A 22,607-nucleotide genomic window follows, 5' to 3' on the forward strand; every position below is an offset into this window, starting at 1 on the left:
TCACAGCCAAAATACTAAACAAATCCTAAAAAAGCCATTAAAAACTTAAAATTGATTGGTTCCATAAAAATACATAAGAAATTTTGAGTATTGGGTCATTTTGGTACCAGTGATGAAGGTCGTTCTTTTTATTAAAAGACACAATTTTTGTTGCCAAGCTTTGTGTCTATATAAAGCCAGCACATTTGAAAGTTCTTCAGACACAAAAATGGCTAAAACAAGGAACCTAACGCAGGAAACATGCCTGAAGATAAAGTTTCTCAGCCAGGGAGGGTACAGCTGCCGCCAGATAGCCAGGAAGTGCAGATGCAGTCCTTCAGCAGTTGGATCCACTCTGCAGAAATACAGACGGACCAACAGTTTGGAAGACAAACCAAGATCTGGGCGTCCAAGGGTTTCTTCAGCAAGAAATGACCACATCCTGATCCGCATGTGCAGGCAAAACCGCCAAATGATATCACAGGAGCTTCAGCAGCAGTGGTCAAACCAAACTGGTGTCCAGTGTTCCACCCGCACTGTACGTGGCCGACTTTTAGATCATGGCTTAAGGTCCTACAAGGCTATCAAGAAGCCCCTGATCAATGAGAGACAGAGGTTAGCCCGGCGTCGTTGGGCCCAGGCACACAAGAACTGGACAGCCAGGAACTGGAAGAAGATTCTGTGGTCAGATGAGTCCAGTTTCCAGCTTTATCTTCCTCCTTAATGTGAGGGTACGCAGAAGGCCAGGCGACAAAAAAATAAAAAAATATATAATTTGTATTTGTTTGTATCTGTCTAATGCAGCCACACCTTTTGAAACACAAAAAAGATTTTTCCACAAATATTTCATGATAATATTTGAGATTGTGTAAAATTTTAAGGGTGTCTGAAAACTTTTGTCCACCACTGTATCTGTAGGTGAAAAAAAAAAAAAAAAAAAAAAAAAAAAAACTGCAGCAAAATTCTGACCATTGCATAATGGTCCCTGATTTAGCAATGATTTATCACTATACAAAAGCATGGTATCACTTAGCATTTTGCTCTTAAAAGTTTGCACAATATCACATTAGTCCAGTGTAAGGCAACCATGTGCCATGAAGGGCCGAGAGTATGCAGGTTTTCATTTAAACCAGAGACTAAAACAGGAAATTTTTACGAACTTATCCATCCATTTTCAATGACGGTCTAATACTATGGCATATCAAATCAAAAAATGCCAGTGTTATCATGGAACAATTTTCACAAGATTTCTTTAAGAGAGACTTTACAGCTTCAGCTGAGCAGTGCGCTTTCTGTCAAGCATGAGGTCCGTTAAGACAGCTATCCATTTCCCCAGCAGTCTCAAACACGTCGTTTTTCCTACCCATATTCCACTATCCTTGCATACCTGGCCGAGCTTCCAAGTTGATCTTGGTTTGACTCACAAAACCTTCTGGCCAAGCTCCAACCAAACCATCATCAGAAGCCAGAAAATTGCCAAATCAGTCAGCTCCCTTTGAGGAACTGCAGGCATGGCTTAGGTGATAATGACAGTAAGAGGCTACAGTGCACTGAATCAGAAACTGAAACAAGGCAAATTTTCCTTACAAAAAAAAAAAAAAAAAGCAGCTAAGAATCGTGCACCAACATGTTAAAAAGCTAACAATGTGCTTCAAAACCTGTTTGTTTAACTTCAGTCAGGTAATGATAGACAAATGGTACATCCGATTACTTGCAATGTATTTTTGTAAACGCCCATTACTGCCACCTTCCAAACAGTTTCAACCAAACAGCCCAGACTGTTTTGAAAGGTAAACAAACACAAAATCGGAGTATGGCAGTGTCTTTCTCCTTTACTATAACCTTAACTGCAGTTAACTCTGGTTTAACCTTACCATTTCCAACTTAAGCTGGAGCGTAACAATCTGTAACCTAATTCCTAAACATCCACATTGATAGGCCAATCACGGCACGCCGTGGTAGAATAAGGGTTGGAAAAACCATAGCGTGTCTTTCATGGCTTGCAATGTTGTCTAGATGCTCAAGTCATGAGCTGATGTATTGTCCACGAGCAAGTAAACTTCTGGGATCTTTATCTGTCCTGGATCCTTGCTTCTGTTTTAAACTGTGCATCAGCATCATGTCATGAACACCATAGTGAGACGCCTGGTGTAACGTTCAGCTGGAAGAAAAACCTGTATGCTCTCGGGCCTCCATAACTCCACGGCCTAGTCCTCGATGACTTCATCATTACAAACAACAATATCTTCCAAGAGCATAACTAGTGAACACAACAAAAAACAAGATATCTTTAGCTGGTCCGACTTCCTTACAAGAGTCTTATACCCCTTGTCCACTGCATGGTACCAGCTCAACTCGACTGTACTCTACTCAACTTAACTTTTCTGGATTTTGTTTTCGACTGCAGATAGTACTCGCTCATGGTGAAGCTCCGCTGGTAGTTTGTGGGTGTGATGAGTAGTTTTTCCTCCCTTATTTACCAGCGCTGCACATGAGTGTCTTATTTTCAAAAACTTCAACAAGACCAACTTGAAATGGCTGCTTCATGTAAATAATGATTTAACTAAGAGATTCACTGAAAAAAAAAATCTATACATGGATATATTATCAACTACGATTCAAGTTTCGAGTCTTGCTGTATCATTTCCTGTTCAATTGAACCTCTTCAATTTCTTTCTGACCAATTGTTGTCTGCAGTGTTTTTATTTTCATATCAACTCAGCACTTGGAAACTCAATGGAGATGATACCAAAAATGGTACCAGGTACTATCCAAAGTTTGCCCAATGGAAAACTAAAGAAAAGCGACAAGAGTTGAGTCATGTTCGAGTCAGTACTGTGCAGTGGGAAAGGCCCATTAGGTACCAGATGAGGCACTTAAATGATTTAGGCTCACCTACTAACACTGAAGAAACCACTTCACCACCATCCCCATCAACATCACAACAGGCTTGAAATGGTGGCGATACTTTAAACATTGTCTTTCAACTTACTACCAGACATCGGGGCTCACTCAAAGAAAGCTAAGGCAAGTAACAATTCCCTGTCCTTAAGCTTTGATGCTTTGGCCGTTCGACAGAGGTTCTGTGACTGAATCTGCTGACACGGGACTAAGCTCGGTGTGCGCGGCCTGCCCAGTGGCCCCGCCTCCTGCCCCGGGTTGGTTTCGAAAGTGACGGACGATAACCACAGTAGCACCGATGACATAGACGACAGTGAGCAGGGCGAAATAAAAGAAGTACACGATAAACTGTAAAAAAAATAAAACAATAAAAAGAAAGAAAGAAAGAAAGAAAGAAAGAAAGAAAGAAAGAAAGAAACGCATTTAGATAGATGCCAGAAGACGTCTAGTATCAGCAAAATCAAAAATGTGATTTAAAAAAAAATGTAAAATAGCTTTTACAAGTATTTTGTTGAATAAATTCAATTACATCCATTACCAATATATGGCATAAAATGTTTTACAACCAGTAGTTGTCGGTATTTTAAAATTTCATCCAATGACAACTTTACATGCGTATATCCTGTTCATCTATACATACATGCTTGCATTAACCTGGGCCTGACAACCTGGGCATGACTAACCCTATAATGGACATGTCAAGTCACAGAATTAAAAATTAACCCCACAGCTAGGGAAAAAAATAAGTCACTGCCAAAGTAAATCTATAAACTTGTGTGCTTTTCTGTGTGTGACCTTTGCATAGGCCTTGACTCTGTTTTACCTGAGCATGGACTTGCAGTCCCAGGCCGGTCTTGTCAGACACGATCAGGTTGATGATGGTTTTCAGGATGGTCCCCAGGAAAGTGTTGATACCAAACACCAAGGCGCAGAGCTCCTTGGTGAGGGACGAGGCAATCTGGAAACTACGGAGAAAAGACGGATGATTACTACAAATCAAATGCATGAGTAAACAGTTCAATTCAGTGAAATTGTGAGGAAAAGGAATCTGTTTCAAGAGCTGTCTTTAACATCTTCATTTAATTCAGTACAGTGAGTTTTTTCATGAATGACACTTGAACATGATGAGTGATGACAGGGTATATGCAGGAATCTTGAAGTTAATTTTAATACCTTTTTAAGACTTTTTCAAGACCCTTTCAATATTTTTTAATGCCTCACCACACAACAACAGAGTACTTTTTACCACGGATCTTTTGTAACAGAGGAGATATGTTGCTCAAACACTCGGTATGTAGTGTTAGTGTATGTTTATGAGTTGTAGAACAATAAATTATTTTGAAGGAGTAGATGCTAAATTATTATCTGTTTTAAAAATGTAAGTTCATTATCAAACGGACCTAACAATTCAACTACCATGAGCAGTAGTATGCCTGTGTGAATGAGCAGTAATATGCCTGTGATAACATAGATTGAAAAATAATCCGAAGTGATACCTCTTCTCTGAATAGACAAGCTAAGCCAGTGTGCTGCTGTTAGCCAGTGAAAATATTTCGGAGTGGCGACTCTTCACTTTGTTACACAATTTATGTCAGTGCGCTGCTGTAGCAGGAAAGTTTGTCTGCCTTTTGGACTCGTACAGTGCTGGTGCTGGAATGTTTTTTCTTGGTGGTGCAGGTGCAGGTGAAACGACTGGAGGGGTTGTGCCACCCAGATTTGCTTCCCTCCATGTAATTCTCCCCAGACATACGTTTATATTCCACACAAAAACAGCATTTCATTCAAATTATGTCAGATTCCGCATTTAAAAATAGATTCCTTTTTATTTATCCGCGATTCCGTCCGTGATTCGGCCCTAGTTAAGTTGAATGCATGGATTCATGTAACATCTCGGTGCGTTCGTAATATGCACTGGGAGCGCCAGAGCGTACTTTGTGCTTCTGAATTTCCACCCGCCCGCTCGCTCTGGCGCTCTCAGAGACAATTTACAAACGCACTCACAATAGCCTAGTTTTTTATGTACCTGTTCATCTTTGTTTTTTTAATAAAAATGAATAAATTCACACACTTTTACGAAGTTTTTGGGACTCAAACTCTTGGACAGCTAATTCAGAAAAAATACTTTCACAATTTAAGACTTTATAAAGTCGTGATAAGACTTTTTAATACTTTTTAAGGGTCTTAATTTTCCCAAAATTGATTTATCACCTTATAATACTTTTCAAGGCCCCGCGGATACCCTGGATGAGTTAGAGGCACTTTTTACATATTCAGTAAACAATGATTTTATTTTCTCTGTGTTCTACCGCTGTTATTTTGTATACACTGCATGTATGCAGTAAATTAACATATTTTCCTTTTTCTGATCAGCTATATTTAGTTAGTTACTTACATGGCAATAGGCACCAAGAACTGGTAGAAGCCTCTGAAGAGAATGTAGGCTATGTAGCAGACCCAGATGTCTTCTGTGGTGCCCATGAGGAGCAGCAGACCCGCCTGCAGGGCTGTGATGATAGCAATGACCAGCTCTGACCAGATGTTCCACCGAATTTTCACAAAGCCAGCCACGAAAGAAGTCAGCGCACCTGCATAACGATACAAGAAAGGCAAGTTTCCAAGTTGCTCAAATTTTCAATTGAGAAATTAAAATGCCTACAGCTGATCATTCAGTGATTCTGCAGTATAGTGGATATACTAGTTGCCTTTGATAAGGTACCGCCACCTATTTTAATTTTGTATGAGTAGTCAAAGAGTGTCATTTTCAAAGGATGGATTAGCCTGCTTTTTAACAGTGTGATATCATAACAGTCAAAGCCACAAATTTTTGTAAAATTCTGCTCCTTCAAAATTATGGCAAGGAAATGCTTGCTCATGGATCAATGGCACTCTACATAGTCTCTTCTATACTTACTGGTTTGTTTAAATTAGCCTATAAAGGGCAAACACACTCAATAGGAACCATTTTTTCTTGCCCGCTATGAGGGTTAAGTGAGGTGGTGATATCTCGTTTTGTTTCTTATAAACCTGTGGACATGTAAACCTCTTGAGACTGTAAACAGTGATTTTGGCCTCAAAATAAACCTGAACTTGAACTAATCATTTACCTAATAGATTTTGTTTTGCAACATCCCTTTCAGCTGTTTGGAAGAGACATATAGGTAACATGCTTATTCTGCTAACGTTGTGTTTTACAGCTGTTTAAAGTACAAATACTGACGTAATTTAAAAGCCTGACAATCACTTCAGGTGAATAAGGCTGAGAGATGACTTATGCAAACCCTTTACTACAGGTGACAGGGTTGTACAGTCATTTCAACACGGTCAAGGTTCCTTCACATTACAGGTCAAAATTACACATTCCTGCATTAGAGCAATGCCAGTTTTGCTTACAAGTATGCGTCCATTTTTGGCTGATAAAACCAAAAATATTGGCACCCAAAAGGTGTGGTGGATAATAAGGCAAATTAATCAATAAATAACCAAATTAAATGATAAATTGCCCATAAACTCACGCTAAGCAGCATAATCACCAGGATTCAGAAGCCAAAAGACTGCACTGAGTCCAAAAGTCCAATTTTTACCTCATTATCTTGTAGATTTATCATCAGCCTGCAGTAGCACACTGCATATTGCAATTACAGACACAGCACACTTAAAAGGCCAAATAAAGTGATAGGTTACTGTGGGAAAAAGCTGAATTGGGGAAGCTGAATTTTACACTCTTTTTTAATTTTACATTTACATACCCAGGAAGCCAAATGTGACACTCACTCTGCGTATAATTTGTAGGTGCCACAGCTGTTAACACTTCTTTCAAATTTAAGCAATTGAACTCCATGAAATATCAATGATAAAACTGATGTGAATATTCTCTTCTTTATTCCACCACCACAGCACAAAGAAGCTTTGTAACTCTTAGTTTTTAAAACTGTCACCAAAAAGCAGTCATATCTATTTTTTCCCTAGCTTTGATTATTCCAAAATGCTTTTTGACCCAAATACCAAAATCAATAAGGCCTGCATAGGAACTTTGTGATTAGATTTTTACCTGACAAGAAAGTGTTCAGAAATTTGTTTCTGTGTTGGGGAGTCTACCTATGATCAGTCCCCAGTCATTTTGCATTTACGTTGCTCTGATTGTGTCCCACATCTTTTCCTCTTAATAAAACACTGGCAGATGCCGTGTGTTGTATTACAAATATATTCAAACATATTGTGTTTGATCAATTGATGTAATCCGTTAAATCTGGTCATGAATATGTAAAATGAATGCCCATCTTCATTTCACACATGGACTCTCATTCATATTCAACATCTAATCTTTAGACTTTACAGTGGGCTTCTTAGCTCCAGAGAAAACTCTTACCCAGTAGAGTGGAAGCAGCTTCTACTCCCCCGTTGTAAACGTTCTTGTTCTCAGTGGCCGGGTAGACTTTGTTCCATAGGATGTGAACGTAGAAGAGCACCAGGTAGTAGCCTGTGGAGTTGAACACCCACCACAGGCTCCACAGCCTCAGGTTGGGCCTCCTCACGACATTCTTCACCTCCAGCAGCATCTCCACCAAGACTGAATTCTTCCAGGAAGACCAAGGTCTCAGAGGGGGCGGCAAAGACGACTTGCCCTCATCCGGGTTAATTTTGGTCAGTTCCCCCTTGGTGGCTTCTAAGGCCGCCATCTCCCTTTGCTGCTGCGCCCGATTGAAATACATGGAGCGCTTGGGCCAAGGCAGGCAGATGGAGAGGAGCAGGCTGAAGCTGACGAAGCCCAACGACAGGAGGTTAAGGGTGAAGTAGGTCACGTTGCCCAGGGACATGCACAGCTGGCCCAGTACCGAGCTGGTGAAAACTCCCATGAGCACCGAGGACCGCGAGTAGCTGGCCACGCGCTGGTAGAGTCCCGGGCTGACCAGGGAGAAGATGTAGGAGGAATAGGCCACACGGCAGGCCATTGTGATGCCGTAGAAGAACTCCATGAACTGCATCTCCAGCAGGGTGGTGCCAAGGAGCATGATGAGCCAGATGGCCACCTGGCTGAGGGCCTGGAGGATCAGCACCGGCTTGTAGCGCAGGTAGTCTGTCAACAAGAAGGTTGGCACAAGCACGGCCATGTAGGAGTATGACAGCACCGGAGTGATCTCATTGGTCACCTGGACAGGACAGTGAGGTGAATTAAATAAAGACCACAACTACATGAAAAACAGGGGTGTAACAGTTCAGCCTTTTCATGGTTCACTTTGTACCTCTGTGGTTCAGTTGGTATTACATTTTGATTTTTAAAAATTAAACTTACTCACAATTTAGGTTATTTCTTTTCAGATTAAACATATACCAACAACTCAACACAAAAGGCTGAATGGGGCTTTTGCAAGTGTTCTGTCTATGTTGTGCAACTTGATAGCAGAATACCAAAAAAACCACAGGCTTAATAAAAGACTTTTCCACAAGACGTATTTCCTGGGTTTCAGTTTTAAAAAATCATTGCACACCAATGAAAAGCAATATTATGTTACCTCAAATACTAACTAACATTTTATACATCTTAGATCATGAATACTGCAATGCATCACACTGACTTTTGCACAAAGTATCCCAAAGCTTTGAAAGCCTTCTCCAACTCCTCTGCTTCTGTTTATCGACATCATCTCCTTTGTGATTGGTATAGATTTAATAAGGGCTAATGGGTTTTACCTGGATTCACCTTACCAGTGTACTTCATGCAAACATTAAGCACTTCTCTGAACATTCATTCTATCACCGTTGACATTAGTAGTCCAGGGTTTATACAGGAATCATCAAGTTGAATTTACTACCTTTTACTACCTTTTTTACTACCTTTCAAATATCTTTTACTACCAACACGGCATTGAGCAGCGGCTTTTTTTTTTTTTTTTTTTTTTGGTGGGGGAGTGGGGGGGACATTTTTGTTATTGGGGGGGACAACAAACAGCAAAATTTCTGAGAGTAATTGTTGGGGGGGACATGAAAAAATTGCTGTCTGGCACAACTGTACCACCCTCTTTCTCTGTTATGCTCCTTTGAAACTTGCTGTACAGCGTTGAGCGCTCAGCATGTTGCTCACTGTTCTATTTCCACTACAGTCTGTTAAAGCAGCTTTACAAGAACTAGAAACTCAAAATAAGCTCTAAAACTAGAGGAAATATCTTGAATAATCCAACTACAAACTATTCTTCAAAAAACATTTTTTGTAGCGTCAACAAAAAACAAAGCAAGATATGGCATCAAATAGTGACATACAGTATATGTTTGAGCTGTACACAGTCCCTTTTAGATTAAATAAGAAAATGAAATGCAACGATGCCACAAAATAATGCAATTTAAAATGCAAAAAAAAAGATATATCTAGAGACAAATTCAAAATATCAGTAAAATATGAACTATTTCTGACATTAATATCCTGACAGACTTTTTGAAAGAATAAAAAGCTCAGTATTTGCTCCTCCTGTGGTCTGTCCTCTCTGTCCTCTCTCTCCCTCACTGTCCTGCATTCGCTTGAGTGCAGGACTTTTTAACACTTAAAAACACACTGTTTTACATTTATAATTAGCACCGCTTGCATTGTACTTTCATTGAATATTATTATATAATTGAAAATTATTTATTAGTGTTAACAATGTTTTTTTGGGGGGGGACAACTTTATGGATGGAGGGGATAGAGGGGTGTGCGACACACAAACATCAACGGTCAAGCGCTAACGTTAGCCACCGTATGAATTTAAAGCCACCTCTTGCATAATTTATTGCATGACTTGGTGCAAATATTTACCCGCACCGTGGCAGGTAGACCTCCAAAATTAACTCGCCAAGGGAATATTTTAGGCGCATTTGGTGAGTGGCGACCGCTATTTTACAGCACTGCTCAGAGCTGCGAAAACTTACATTTTCCCCATCTCGGCAAGTGGCTTGCTCACACTGACGTTTTGAGACCCGCATGAGCGCAACATGCGGCAGGTGAACCAATCGCGTACACGCTACAGGGTGGCAAATGCAGTCAGGATCACTGATTGGCTATCAACACCAGCACAGGTCCTGGTGTCCTGCTCGCACATATTTTTCGTTTTAATATTTCTTTAATTAAATGAGCTGTAAAGAAAAAAATCAGCATCAATGGAAAAGTCATAATATATTGAAGGGATGATGAAAAAAATTACTACCAATTAAAATTGTGTTAGTTACCTTTAACTACCTTTTAAGGGCCTTAATTTGGGCTCCTTTTGTTTACTACCTTTTACTACCTTTTACAACCCCGCGGATACCCTGCAGTCACTTGTTATATATATTATGAGAGTCAATCACATTCATCTGTGGGATACAACTATTTAAAAGTTTGCTTTATTCATCAAAATGTGTTAACATACATTCTGGGTTGCAAAAAACATCCAAATGGCAGAGTGTAAAAACAGATTAGGCTACTAGGTGGGAGGTAGCAGCACCCATATGGATTTCTCCAAGTCTATGAGAAACAGCTGACGCCTTGATAACTGGTCTAGAAGGGGCATCTCCTTCAATTCAGGGGCACTGTCCCAAATATCTGATCATTATGATCGTTTATTCTTGGGGCATTCATTCTTGTTCAGCTGCACAGCTTGATTTAAACAATTTTTAACAGCATGACCCAGTATTATCAAATATTACGTCACAAGGCCAAAACCATGACAAACATTACGCTACACAAACACCAAAACGCTATTTGAACTAATGTTGTCTTACAGCCCCTCAATTCCTAAAGCATTAGAAATTGCTATTCAAGTAGAAGTATTTTAACTTCTTTGATATTTTACTTAAATATGAGTAACCAACTGCTGTAAAATATACTTAAGGAAAAGTAAATGGTGAGTGACTTTTAAAATACAGTAACTTTGTTGGTGCCAACTTTTCCATGCAAGTTTAAAAGGGGTGTAAACTTTAACTCTGACACTGTTCACAATTTGTGTATGAACGATGGCCCAGTGTCTTATGCTTCCAGACCTAAGAGAATACAACACACAAAAATGGGCTTATGTAAAATTTGATTTGAAAAATGTGCACAAAAAGCTACTCAATCACATTAATATAAGTAAATTCAATTAGTTACTCCCACCCCTGCCCATACAACATGATTCAGAATATTAAGTCTGATGTCACCTAAATAAAATAAGCCTAAACTTTAACTGGAGCTTGCAATTACTGTCTGACAGACTTGGCTACTATGTAAGGAAAATTTTTAACGTCCCAGCAGCCAAACGTCAATAAGTTTCTTATTTTTCCCCCACTCAAACAAATTACTCCAGGCGAATGCATCAAGTCATGCAGCAAATGTATGCATATTCACAGCTGAGGAGCAACAACCCAGGCAGCATTTTGCATGGGGGAGGCCACAGAAGGAGGACAACATTAAATACAGGAAGTTACAAAATATGGTAAAGCATGACTCTGCTGGAAGTAGCTGGACAGTTTGAAACCTGTTTGAGAGAAGTTGCTGAGCCTCTCAAATTACACCCCAACAAGCTGTGTTGTTCCACAGCAAGTGTGAGAAACTACTAATAAACAAATTCCCCAAACCCCTCAGATCCGCTGACCAGTCATCGCTCTCCATTCCAAGCACCCAGTTAAACACCAAAGATGACTGAGCATTTTCAGTTGTTGTCCGTAAATTGTGGAATAGTTTGCCAGAGCATTAGGTATTCTCCCTCCACTAATATAAGCTAAGTGCAACAGCACAGTAGAACCCGAAGGTGGCACTGTGTACACACAGTGACATCATGTGAAGCCCATGGGTGAATCACTATTGTGCGGTCTCGTGTGGTCACAAAAACACATTTATTACTATGAAAAAGTTGTACACGTACATGTCTGGAGTTAGCGCAAGAGGAAAGAAGAAATGTAAGAACCTGCAGTCTACAGTGACTATCACAATATGTTGGGTCAGTGCTGAGACACTGCAAAACACCAAAGTCTCTTGCTAAAGGTGCTGCCAAAATAAATAAGAGAGAATCTTGCAGATAATCACTTTCATGTTTTAGCCTATGACATATACTCCGTACAAACTCCAGCTGGCGCCTGCCACAAAGTGAGGTCTGAAAGTTAGTCAATTATGGCCATTATGACCACTCTCTGGCTTTCATTTGGATTTTATTTGCTGTTTGTGCAACACTGCTTGTGATATGCTTTTACCAAGATATACTATGCTTTCATTATTTTTATTACGTGTATCATCTTATTTATGTCTGTTTTGATTTCACATTCCTTGTGTTTTTTTTTCTTGTAATCATTTTACTCTCTCTGTAAAGCACTGGTCAATGTTTGTTTTTAAATGTGCTCTATAAATAAACTGACTTGATATGATATGACCATTGTGACCTGTCATGGTCACTCACAGTCCACTCATAACTTAGCAGCTACTTCACCATGTCCAACTTATAAAGGCCCTTACTGACCCAGTTTGCAGGAATGTGAACTTTGACCACACACAGAGGGATCAGTATACTCCCCACTGAACATTCATTAATTCCACTGGATAATGAGTGCCAAACTGCATGGAGCTGAAATTACATTCATTTTCAGCCTGGACTTAGTCTGGGTGGCCTCCTGCATATGAACCTTGATTCAAACTGTGTAAGTCAATACAACAGCTGACACTGGAATGCCCTACAACTTAAATATCATCCTCCTGAATATTTGATTTAACTTGCATCAAGTCAGGCTTTTTGCACTAGAAAAACTCCAGTTCATACTCTGTTTTGATATCACAAGGCAAATTTCTTTTTCACCACACTGAACCAAGACAAATACAGCTTCACACACACACGCGCACCCACGCCAATCAGGGGCCATCACTAACCTGTTCCCTGGTGAAGTTCTTCTCAGGACTGAGCAGGTATGGTGTTATGAAGGGCTCCCCGGGCTTTATCGATGCCATAAACCCAAAGCAGCACAGGAATATGACGGACCACTTCCAAATCTGGGGGTTCCTGGTTTCAGGGAGGCCATCAGCAGGCGAGAGGACTTCAGAAGCAGAGGCAGCCATCTCTGCGTCCCGCTCTCCCTGTCCTCGCAGGTCCTCAGATTTTGGCTGCTTCTGGGCCTCTCGTTCCCCTTCCAGTCTGTCTTCACTGGCTGCAGTATCATCCAGCACCATTGTGACAGCTGGTTTGTGGTGCCAAGTGTAATCGTTGTTGATGTCAAACTACCATGTGGCAGCTTGTTTGGTCATAAAAGACTAGTTTCTTACAAATGGAATGAAAAAAATGGATACACCCAATTGTTTGGGTTCAGTAATTCAACTGGTCAGGTTCAGGGTTTTGGTGTGCTCCCAACCCTATCCTTGTGCCCGATGCCAAGACTCTCATGTCCGTGAAATGGACGAGGATGAGAACAAATGGTCTAGTGCAGTTAAACAGCTACATGCTGCTGTTTGCATGTAGCTGTTGACCTTTGCTCCATTCCACAGTGACAATGATTGAAAGCAAGCTATCCAACAGCTGGGTCTCCTGTCATTGTGAACCTGTAAAAGATAACAATGTTGTCAATTAGTCTGACGTAATGCACAGTCATATGGCAGGTGACACTCCTACACTCCAGCCTTTGTAAGTGAAAAGGTGGCATAACATTGCAGAGCCAAACCCCATATCAGGGCTGGGCAATATATTAATATTACACTGATATCATGTTATAAGAATAGATATCACCGGGAATTGTGCACATGGTCATGGCATGATATGACAAATTATGTCTTAAGCTGCTTTTCCACTATTTGCCTCTACCTGCTTTGGACATTATATTCACATTACAGCTTACTGTCAAAATGTCACTGTGTAAATACTTTGTGAAAGCAGCAATGGTCATGTGATGTTTGATTTTTTTACATAATGCACAGCTCTAAGGCATATGCAAATTTTATAATGACATGCTGCTGTAACTCAAACAAATTCAGGCAAACTCCATTCAGAAATCTGGTATTTTTCATGTAGACATAGGTAAACACACTGTAAATCTATTATTATCTATTTTTTAATAGATTTATTTATTTTGACAATATTTGATATTTGGGACCAGGTCTAAGCCGCATTCACCAGAAGCCAATAACGCTTCAAGTACTGCTCTGTCAAAGTGTGTGTGGGTGTGTGCCAACACGCGATGCAACAACAAATTTCCAGATTTTTCCATGAGATTTGGTGTGCTGTCCGCTCCAAAGGAACGCGCTGAACGTCTCGGGGTTACTCAAGCGGGAATCCCAAACAAGTTACACAAGCGCTTTGGTAAGACAGCAGGCATGTGTGTTTGCTTGCTGAAGCTAACACACATTAGTATTCCGCACCAATAGCCCGTAATTTCTAACGCAAAGTTACACAAACAATGGCTAGCCCACTTTGGTTACGCAGGTTACGTTATTCCAGGCCGGGATAACAACACGGCAAACACGTCTGTCCACAGTTTCTGACCCCGCTAGAAATTTCAAGCAGGCTACTTAGTTAGCTTACATTAACAGAGCTTCACAACAACGCGCCTTAAATTGTCACCGTTCCGACAAACACAGGCAAACATGAACAAATACAACCTCGATACAGCACGACCCGCCACCTTTCCTACCTAAAATAATGTATACTACGTTTGGTATCCAGGTGTAGGGAATATAAAGTTAATATTTGACTGCTGCATACCTCTCATGAGCGTGTACAACGCGTGCCCCATCTGTAAGCATTGGTTACACGCACAGGGCATTCCCATTCGCGTTGATTGCTTCTTCTTCGTCTTTGTAGTTAATACACGGCGGTAGCAACCAGCGCATTAGGGAGCATTAGCGCCCCCTTTTGCTCAGGAATGTGGCGCAGACATGAAATCCTGCCCACTGATCCTGTCTGTCAAATAAACTCAAAGAAAACTTGTGCTTTAGTTCGTTACAGTTTGAACGCTGAGCTCCTGAACTGCAGTCTTCCTGAGGTCTTCATCCATATTGTCTGTCTTAATCATACTGAGTAGATAGATAGATAGATAGATAGATAGATAGATAGATAGATAGATAGATAGATAGATAGATAGATTTATTTTATTGATCCCAAACTGGGAAATTATTCTGTTACAACAACATCAGTAGAAACATAAAAAAACACACACTGTACAATATAAAGCAGATAGATTAAATAGAATAAATGCAAAATATATCGTACAACTGTGCAAAAAATGTGGCAGTACAAGAGGTAGTACAAATAATAAATAAACAGTTAAGGTGCTAGGTGTTTAAACAGAACTATACATAGGTGAGTTGTGAGTTGTCTCTGTCAGACAGATGTGAGTACAGTCTACAGTTGTAGGATATGCATTCAGCCTGAGTGCTCAATGTACTGAGGTGCACAGATGCAATGCCTCATATGTAATAAAAACATTTTAAACTGGAATTCTAACCCTTACCGGGAACCAGTGTCAGGAGAAATTTCTGTGTAATGTGTATGCTTGGTGCTACTTTAAGGTTGTAGGCTTTAGAGCGGCAGCCAAAAGTTATTTTCATTAGTGACGGCTTCGGCCATTATTTTCTCAATGAATTAATCAGTTGTTTGGTCCATAAATTGTCAGGTAATGGTGAAAAACGTTGACCAAAATTTCCAGCAGCCCAAGTGATTTCCTCAAATGTCTCGTTTTGTTCCAACCAACAGTCCACAACCCAAATATATTTAGCTTATTGTCACTGAGGAGGAAAGTTGATTTTATATTAATGGAATCTAATTTTCCTGATGATTTTTCATTTGATTTTTTTAATGCATACTCCTGTTTCATTGTACAATATATTGAACACATGTCTGAAATGATTATATATTTGAATGTATTTTCAAAAAATCTATTTTTTTTTTTTTTTTTTTTTTTTTTTTGCTCCCCATAAAATAACAGAATTCTACCAGAATATACATACCCCAGAGCAACATAAAAATATGAAGAAAAGACTGATTGCATTGTGGGTTTTTAAGACGAAAAATCTCCTGGAAACAATGTTATTTAAGACTTTCAATCAATCAACCAATCTTTATTTATATAGTGTCAAATCACAACAAAGGTTATCTCATGATGCTTTACAGGAAGAGCAGGTAAAGAACACACTCTACAAATTACAGAAGAAAACAAACAAAGAAACCCAACAGATTCCCTCCTGAGCATGCTCTTGGCGACAGAGGCGAGGTAAAACTCCCCTTTAACGGGAAGAACCCTCAGGTAGAACCAGACTCAGGGCGGGCGGTCATCTACCTGGACCGGTTGGGTGGAGAGGTGAGAGAGAGAGACAAAGAGACAGAGACAGGGAGATAAGGGCCAAATGGGACAAATGACAACAGAACACCAGAGCATCCTGACAGGTAATCTAGATGGTAGTGACACGCAGCATCCAGCCTTCTGGTCTGCAGCTGGATGACCTTCCAGGACGAGCAGGACAGTATGACCTAGACAAGATACAGAAAGCACAACGAAAGCAAAGGGGCCGAGGACAACAATAACATGCACTGAGTAAAAAGGAGAGGAGTTGAAATCGGGGGGTGGGGTGGGGGTGGAGGGGTATAGAGGGGGAGAGGAAGAGAAAAGAAGAAAAGAGAAGAAGAGGGAAGAAGAAGATGAGGAAAGAGGAAAGTGCTCAGAACATGATATGAAGTCCCCCGACAGTCCAGGCCCATAGCAGCATAACTAAGGGCTGGTCCAGGGCAACCTGGGCCGACCCTAACTATACGCTTTGTCAAAGAGGAAGGTTTTAAGTCTACTCTTAAAATGTGGAGCCTGGAATTGGAAGGATCTGCCTCCCGTTCCAGTCTTAGAAATTTTGGCAACCACCAGTAAACCTGTTTTTTGAGAGCGCAGTGCCCTAGCAGAGATCAGATTAACTCCTTTTTTCAGTTTCCTATGTTTGAAGAAGTCATAGATAATATACCACTACCTGCAAGCCTCTGCCAAGGACAATAATACCTAAACCAAACGAGGACAGTTTGTAGACTGAGAATTGGATGCCAGTTTCTCTCTCTCTCTCTCTCTCTCTCTCTCTCTCTCTCTCTCTCTCTCTGTATATACATCTATATCTATATCTATATCTATATAGACCTATAGATACAGATATAGACATATGTGTATACATATACATATGTATGTATATGTATATGCAGGGTACACCTGGATACAGCTGTACCCTGTACAGAGATTTGTCCACCAGCCAGGCTCAGCTGGACCAGTCTAACCTGATCTCAGAGCAGTGAAAGACCAGATCCAGCGTGACCCTCAGCTGATGGAACTGACCTCAGGTCCCGTCTCCGTATCAAGGAGCAGGCGCAGGCGGTATGGCTGTAACGGCAACGACCCGTGGTCCAAAAGACGGTATTCATCCCCTGTTGAGAAGCCACGGAGCAGTCATTGGCGCATCATGGCGGCGCAGTTCGGACAACAGCACGGTCCTTGCGACCAGATGTTCAGCAGGCCAATGCCACGTCTCCATGACATCCGTGACGCAGGCGCTGTCTCCTCGTAGCAGCAGAGAGCGCCAGCATCACTCAGGATCACCAGTCTGTGGCCTCTAGTCTCTGCGCAGGCTGCACCGACCACCGGAGACCGGCCTGAGGACACACCTGCTGTGCAGCTGGTAGAGCCAGCCGGAGAGCCCGCCTGGGAAAGACGAGACTCGCTTGGTCTTTGCTCAGTCTAAGACCGGACTGACGAGAGTGAAACACTCAACAGCTGAACTTGGAGACTCTCCTATGTGTAAGCTCTCCAATGGACAGCTTACACATACTACGTTGGGCCACACTTTGACAAGGCGACCCAAACCGGTTGTTAGACCAGTCAAAGACCAACACCAGCATGTGTGCTGGACACACACCTGCTGACCTGCAACAGGTATGTGACACACCCCTGCTGCCGACCTGGCATTTTAAAGACTCCGACTGACGTCACAGTCAACCAAATGATGACGTCGGACGCACAGCACAGACAACACCTGGAACACTGCTCAATATTTTACAATCACCTGCACTGGTTTGTGACGGACGGCGTGACGTCACAATGGCTACAAGTCCACATTGAATTTGTGTGTGTGTGTGTGTGTGTGTGTGTGTGTGTGTGTGTGTAAATGTGTGTAAATAAAATTCCAACAGTAATCCCCAGTTGGAAGGAAAAAAAAACATGTTTTTTTGACAATGACTCCTCAGTTTTTCATTACAACATCAAATGTGTGTGCTTTCCAAAGACATTGGTTGGCCAAATACACAAGCTATGACTTTCTTCTGCCTGCCATCTCTGCCTGACTGGCCTCTTCTGTCACTCGGTCTGTTCCTCTGTGAGGAAACCACATGGAGCAGAAATATGTCACCTCTGCAGACACCTCCTCCATGTCCAGGAGTGTGTTCAACAGTGATCCTCTCATGGCACTATACCTCTTTGACCTCATTACCTGGTCGCCTGTGCCTCCTCTGCCTCCCTGGTCACCCTGCCTGCTACTGTCTCCTTCTCGGATCAGATGGAAAAGCAAAACATGACAGAAGCACACTCACGATAGATGGACAACATTCAGCTTCAGCATGGGGAGCCTCAAGAGGCATCATCTCATGGCCTCAAATGTTCATCCAACAGCCCCACATTTCATAATTAGGTATGAAAAGCAAAACATAGAAAGAATGAGGACAAATGACAAAGGTGAGGTGTTAAAGAAACTGTCTGTTGTTAAAAGGGTTTACTCTAATGTCAGGCAGTGGTTGCTGTTTCACAAGCAGAGTTCAGATTTCATGTCAACATGCTACAAACATAAATGCAATGTAACTGCATATAGCTCGCTTCCACATCAATACTTTAGTGCAGGCAGAAGACAAAGGTGCATGGTGCAGAAGTTGAATATGCTGTGAGTCACCTGTGCAGTGTTAAAACAATTGTTCATGTGAACATACTGAATGTCTGTCTGTAACGTGCTGTTTGTCTGCCCCCTTGTGGTGCCTTTGGACTTCACATTGCACTTGGCGTGAGCATCATTCAGAAACACCTGCTTGACACCTGAGCATCAAAATTACACATCTGCCAAGATTAAATTGAATTTGTATTTGAGTTTAGTAGCCATTTCACTGTTTGCAGTGAGTACAAATGTGTTTAAATGTGTTTTGGATTTTATACCATTTTTCATTTTTGAACTCAGTCATTGGTTAATAATTAAGCTTCTGTTAAGGCACCCAAACACGATAGATTATATGATTTTAACACAAAATTATATTATTACAGTTGAGTAACCTGGTATGTTTCATCGATTTAGGCTATTGCATGTGTTTTGAAAAAGAGGTGTTCTCTGACGTTTATCACTTTGGAGCGGAGATCGGGGGTGAACCAGGGGCCAGACCGAGTAAAGAAAACAGAGCGAGACTTGACAGGAGCAAGTGAGTTGAGAATGTTTGTGAGACCATTATTGTACTGGATGACAAGCTCATCGGGAGTGGAAGAGGAGTCCGGAGTCAGGGTGGCGATATAGGAGGAGAGGGAGTCCAATTTAATGCCCTTAATATTGCGATATGAGATGACACGGGGTGGTTTGGAGATGGAGAGCCGGAGGGTGACATTAAATGAAAGTAGGAAATGGTCCGTAATATGGAGTTCATCAGCAGTAGGTACAGTTAGATGGGATGAGACCAGAGCAGCAAATTAAGTCCAGTGTGTGACCTTTAATGTGTGTGGGGAAATCTGCGAACTGATGGAAACCAAAACTGTCAAGTGATGAAGAGAAGTCCATGGTAAGGGGAAGAGCAGGATTGTCCATGTGTATATTGAAATCCCCCAGCAGAACTACATTGGGTGAGAGAGTGGAGAGGTGGGTGAGGAGGGCAGAGAATTCATTTAAATAGTCACAATGAGGCTTGGGGGGACGGTAGACTGTGGCAATGATAGTGGGAGTGGGACCGGATATTTGACTGGCAAGGCATTCTAGTGAGAAGAGGGGAGGCACGAAAACTGGAAGAACCTTCCAATTCTCGCGGTAGAGTATCGCAAGACCCCCTCCGCGACCCGAACCATGAGGATTACAAATGTAAACAAACCCCGGAGGAGTAGAGTTTGACCAATGAATGGAGTGCATACTCACTGACATGTGTGAATGAGCTCCGCTCATTGGTCAAACAGTGGGAGAAGGGGCAGACTCTCAAAAATAACGGACAGAGTGCGTCACTTATTGGTTCAATACGGGACGTGTGTTTTGGTTGCCAAATACGGGACGATTCCGTATTTCAAGGGACGGTTGGCAACCCTAGTGTGACTGATCGTCTCTTATATCCGGCCCAAAGTGAGCACTTACACAGACCCCCTGCAGTTTGCTTATCAGCACAAAATCGGTGCAGATGATGCGGTCATCCACATGTTACAACGAGTCTATGCCCACCTTCATACCTCTGAAGCAGCTGTAAAGATTGTGTTTTTTTGACTTCTCAAGTGCGTTCAATACAATTAGGCCAGATTTGTTGGGAGAGAAGTTGGGGAGAATGCAGGTGGAGCTGGGGCTGGTTTCTTGGATCACTGACTATTTAACCTCCAGACCACAGTATGTACAGCTCAGTAACTGTGTCTCAGGGACCGTTTTTAGCAGCACTGGAGCCCCTCAAGGTGTTTTAGCACCTTTTTTGTTCACCCTCTATACATCGGACTTCCAGCATAATTTGGATTCCTGCTCTCTTCAAAAATTCTCTGATGACTCAGCTGTTGTGGGCTGTATCAGAGGTGGAGATGAGGAGGAATATAGGCACACAACCAGTGAATTTGTTGATTGGAGTCAAAATAACCATCTTCTGTTGAACATCACTAAGACCAGAGAAATGGTCCTGGACTTCAGGAAAACAGGCCACAACAGGAACCTGTCCTCATACAAGGGACCAAGGTCGAACAGGTCCCCTGCTACAAATACCTGGGACTGCAATTGGACAACAAGTTAAACTGGATTAATCACATGGAAGCCGTTTACAAAAAAGGCTAGAGCAGACTGTACTTTTTGAGAAGACTACGCTCTTTTAACATCTGTAAACCGCTGCTGTGCTCCTTTTTTAACTCTGTTGTGGCCAGTGCTGTGTTTTTTGGTGTGGTGTGTTGGGGGGAGAGTGCATGTACAGCTGATAGAAACAGACTAAACAAGCTGATTAGGAAAGCAGGGAACATCATTGGCATCACTCTGGAAGGGGTTGCTCAGAAAGATAAATTCCATAATGAGCAACGATAGTCACCCACTCCATGCACTTGAGGTTTTTAGGAAAAGCACACACAGTGACAGGCTGATCCCGCCGAGATGCAAGACAGAGAGGTACAGAAGGTCTTTTCTGCCCGCGGCCATGAGGCTTTTTAATGACCAATAGGTTGTTCTACCTCAACTAGAGGGTCTTTAATTATTTAAATCCGTTTTATTTAATGGTCGTTTATCTAATTGTATATTTTATGGGTTGCTGTCTTTTTTTTTTTTATGTGTGTGTGTGTGTGTGTGTGTGTGTGTGTGTGTGTGTGTGTGTGTGTGTGTGTTTGTGTGAACACTGCTGCTGTGACACATCAATTTCCCTTATGGATTAATAAAGTATCTTGATCTAAGTGTGTGTGTGTGTGTGTGTGTGTGTGTGAACTAGTGAGAGAGACAGTGAAACTTCATAAGGCTACAGCTTGCTTGTAAAAATGAAAGAGAAAGCAAGATAAAAAGTATAGTATAGAGATGTGGAAATCTGTCTGATAATAAATTCTTTGTAGAGGCAGAGCAACAATAATATTGCCAATGAATATAAGGTTAGAAAAAACATTTATCCGTTTTAATGGGACTTCTGGTATTAGCCATACTCCTATCTGAATACAGAAACAGATAATTTTGTTGGTCCGTCATGCTGTATTGATGACAGATTTTTTTTATCATATAAAATGCTGAAATTAATGCAGTTTTTTTTTTAAGATTATTTTTTTGGCGTTTCTGCTTCTTTTGACAGTTGGGTTAGAGGGGGGATGACGTGCAGCGAGGGACCTGAGGTCGGATTTGAACCCCAGTCGCTGCGATCTAAATTAATGCAGTTTTTAATTAGGATTATATAGAAGCTGTGTAGGCCATGTTTTACACTAATAATTGGGATAATATGCTCAAATAATATGCTCAAAGTGGGTATTTGTCACACTTATGGATTCATAGGTCACATTTATTGAAGGGGCCTATATGCTTTTTGGGGATCATTGTGTTAAATAAAGACCACAGTGTGGGGTTTTAACCAGAACCATGACACACTGACACTGGTGCAGGTACCAGCAGGAATAAATACACTGTCAAGGCTGAGAAATTGCAATGTCTTTTATTTCTCATTGATTGATTCTTGAAACTGCAAATTTGTATATAATTCGAAGCATTCATATGTCTTTGGACTTTGGAGCTTTACAAACTTTGCCACACATAGAAATAAAAAATAGTAAAAAAAAAAAAAAAAAAAAAGGCATGTAGTAGGTGAAATCCCGCAGCTCAACTGGAAGAGCAAAGCAGTCACACTGCCAGAGTTATAGGTCCAAGTCGCATGGGGACTCCTGTACTCAAAATGTGCTCTATGCTTTGGATAAAAACATCCAACTTGGTTTGCCATCACTTCAGGAAACCCATGATGTATAATTTTGTAAGTCTGGCTGCTGGTCTGCACAGCACTACATTTTTTTCTGAGTCGGAAATAGAACTGAATCAGGAAAAATTACACACAGACTTGTTTACAGAAATCAGCAATGCAAGGTTTCACTAGAAGCTT

The 22,607-nt window shown here is 41.3% G+C and overlaps 1 protein-coding gene across 1 annotated transcript; it reads right to left on the reverse strand.

Annotated features, from left to right (window-relative positions):
• Window positions 1-871: 871 nt before the first annotated feature.
• On the reverse strand, window positions 872-14,597 carry slc19a1 (solute carrier family 19 member 1). Its single transcript, XM_030074335.1, has 6 exons — window positions 14,538-14,597; window positions 12,719-13,381; window positions 7,247-8,027; window positions 5,273-5,465; window positions 3,704-3,845; window positions 872-3,228 (listed from the first exon to the last, which is right to left on the reverse strand). The coding sequence occupies exons 2-6, from the start codon at window positions 13,013-13,015 to the stop codon at window positions 3,028-3,030; spliced, it is 1,614 nt and encodes a 537-aa protein (XP_029930195.1). The 5' UTR covers window positions 13,016-13,381; window positions 14,538-14,597; the 3' UTR covers window positions 872-3,027.
• Window positions 14,598-22,607: the final 8,010 nt, after the last annotated feature.

Source organism: Myripristis murdjan, chromosome 2 (assembly GCF_902150065.1).
Source record: "Myripristis murdjan chromosome 2, fMyrMur1.1, whole genome shotgun sequence".
In the NCBI taxonomy this organism is placed as follows: domain Eukaryota; kingdom Metazoa; phylum Chordata; class Actinopteri; order Holocentriformes; family Holocentridae; genus Myripristis; species Myripristis murdjan.

Bases quoted from the DNA above. Each gene is read 5' to 3' on its own strand.
- slc19a1 (XM_030074335.1), bottom strand. From the start codon at position 13,015: ATGGTGCTGGATGATACTGCAGCCAGTGAAGACAGACTGGAAGGGGAA. The intron at 5,466-7,246 runs GTAAGAGTTTTC...ATCGTTATGCAG, and splicing joins AGCTGCTTCCACTCTACTGG to GTGCGCTGACTTCTTTCGTG. The intron at 3,846-5,272 runs GTAAGTAACTAA...TTTTCTCCGTAG, and splicing joins TTCTTGGTGCCTATTGCCAT to TTTCCAGATTGCCTCGTCCC.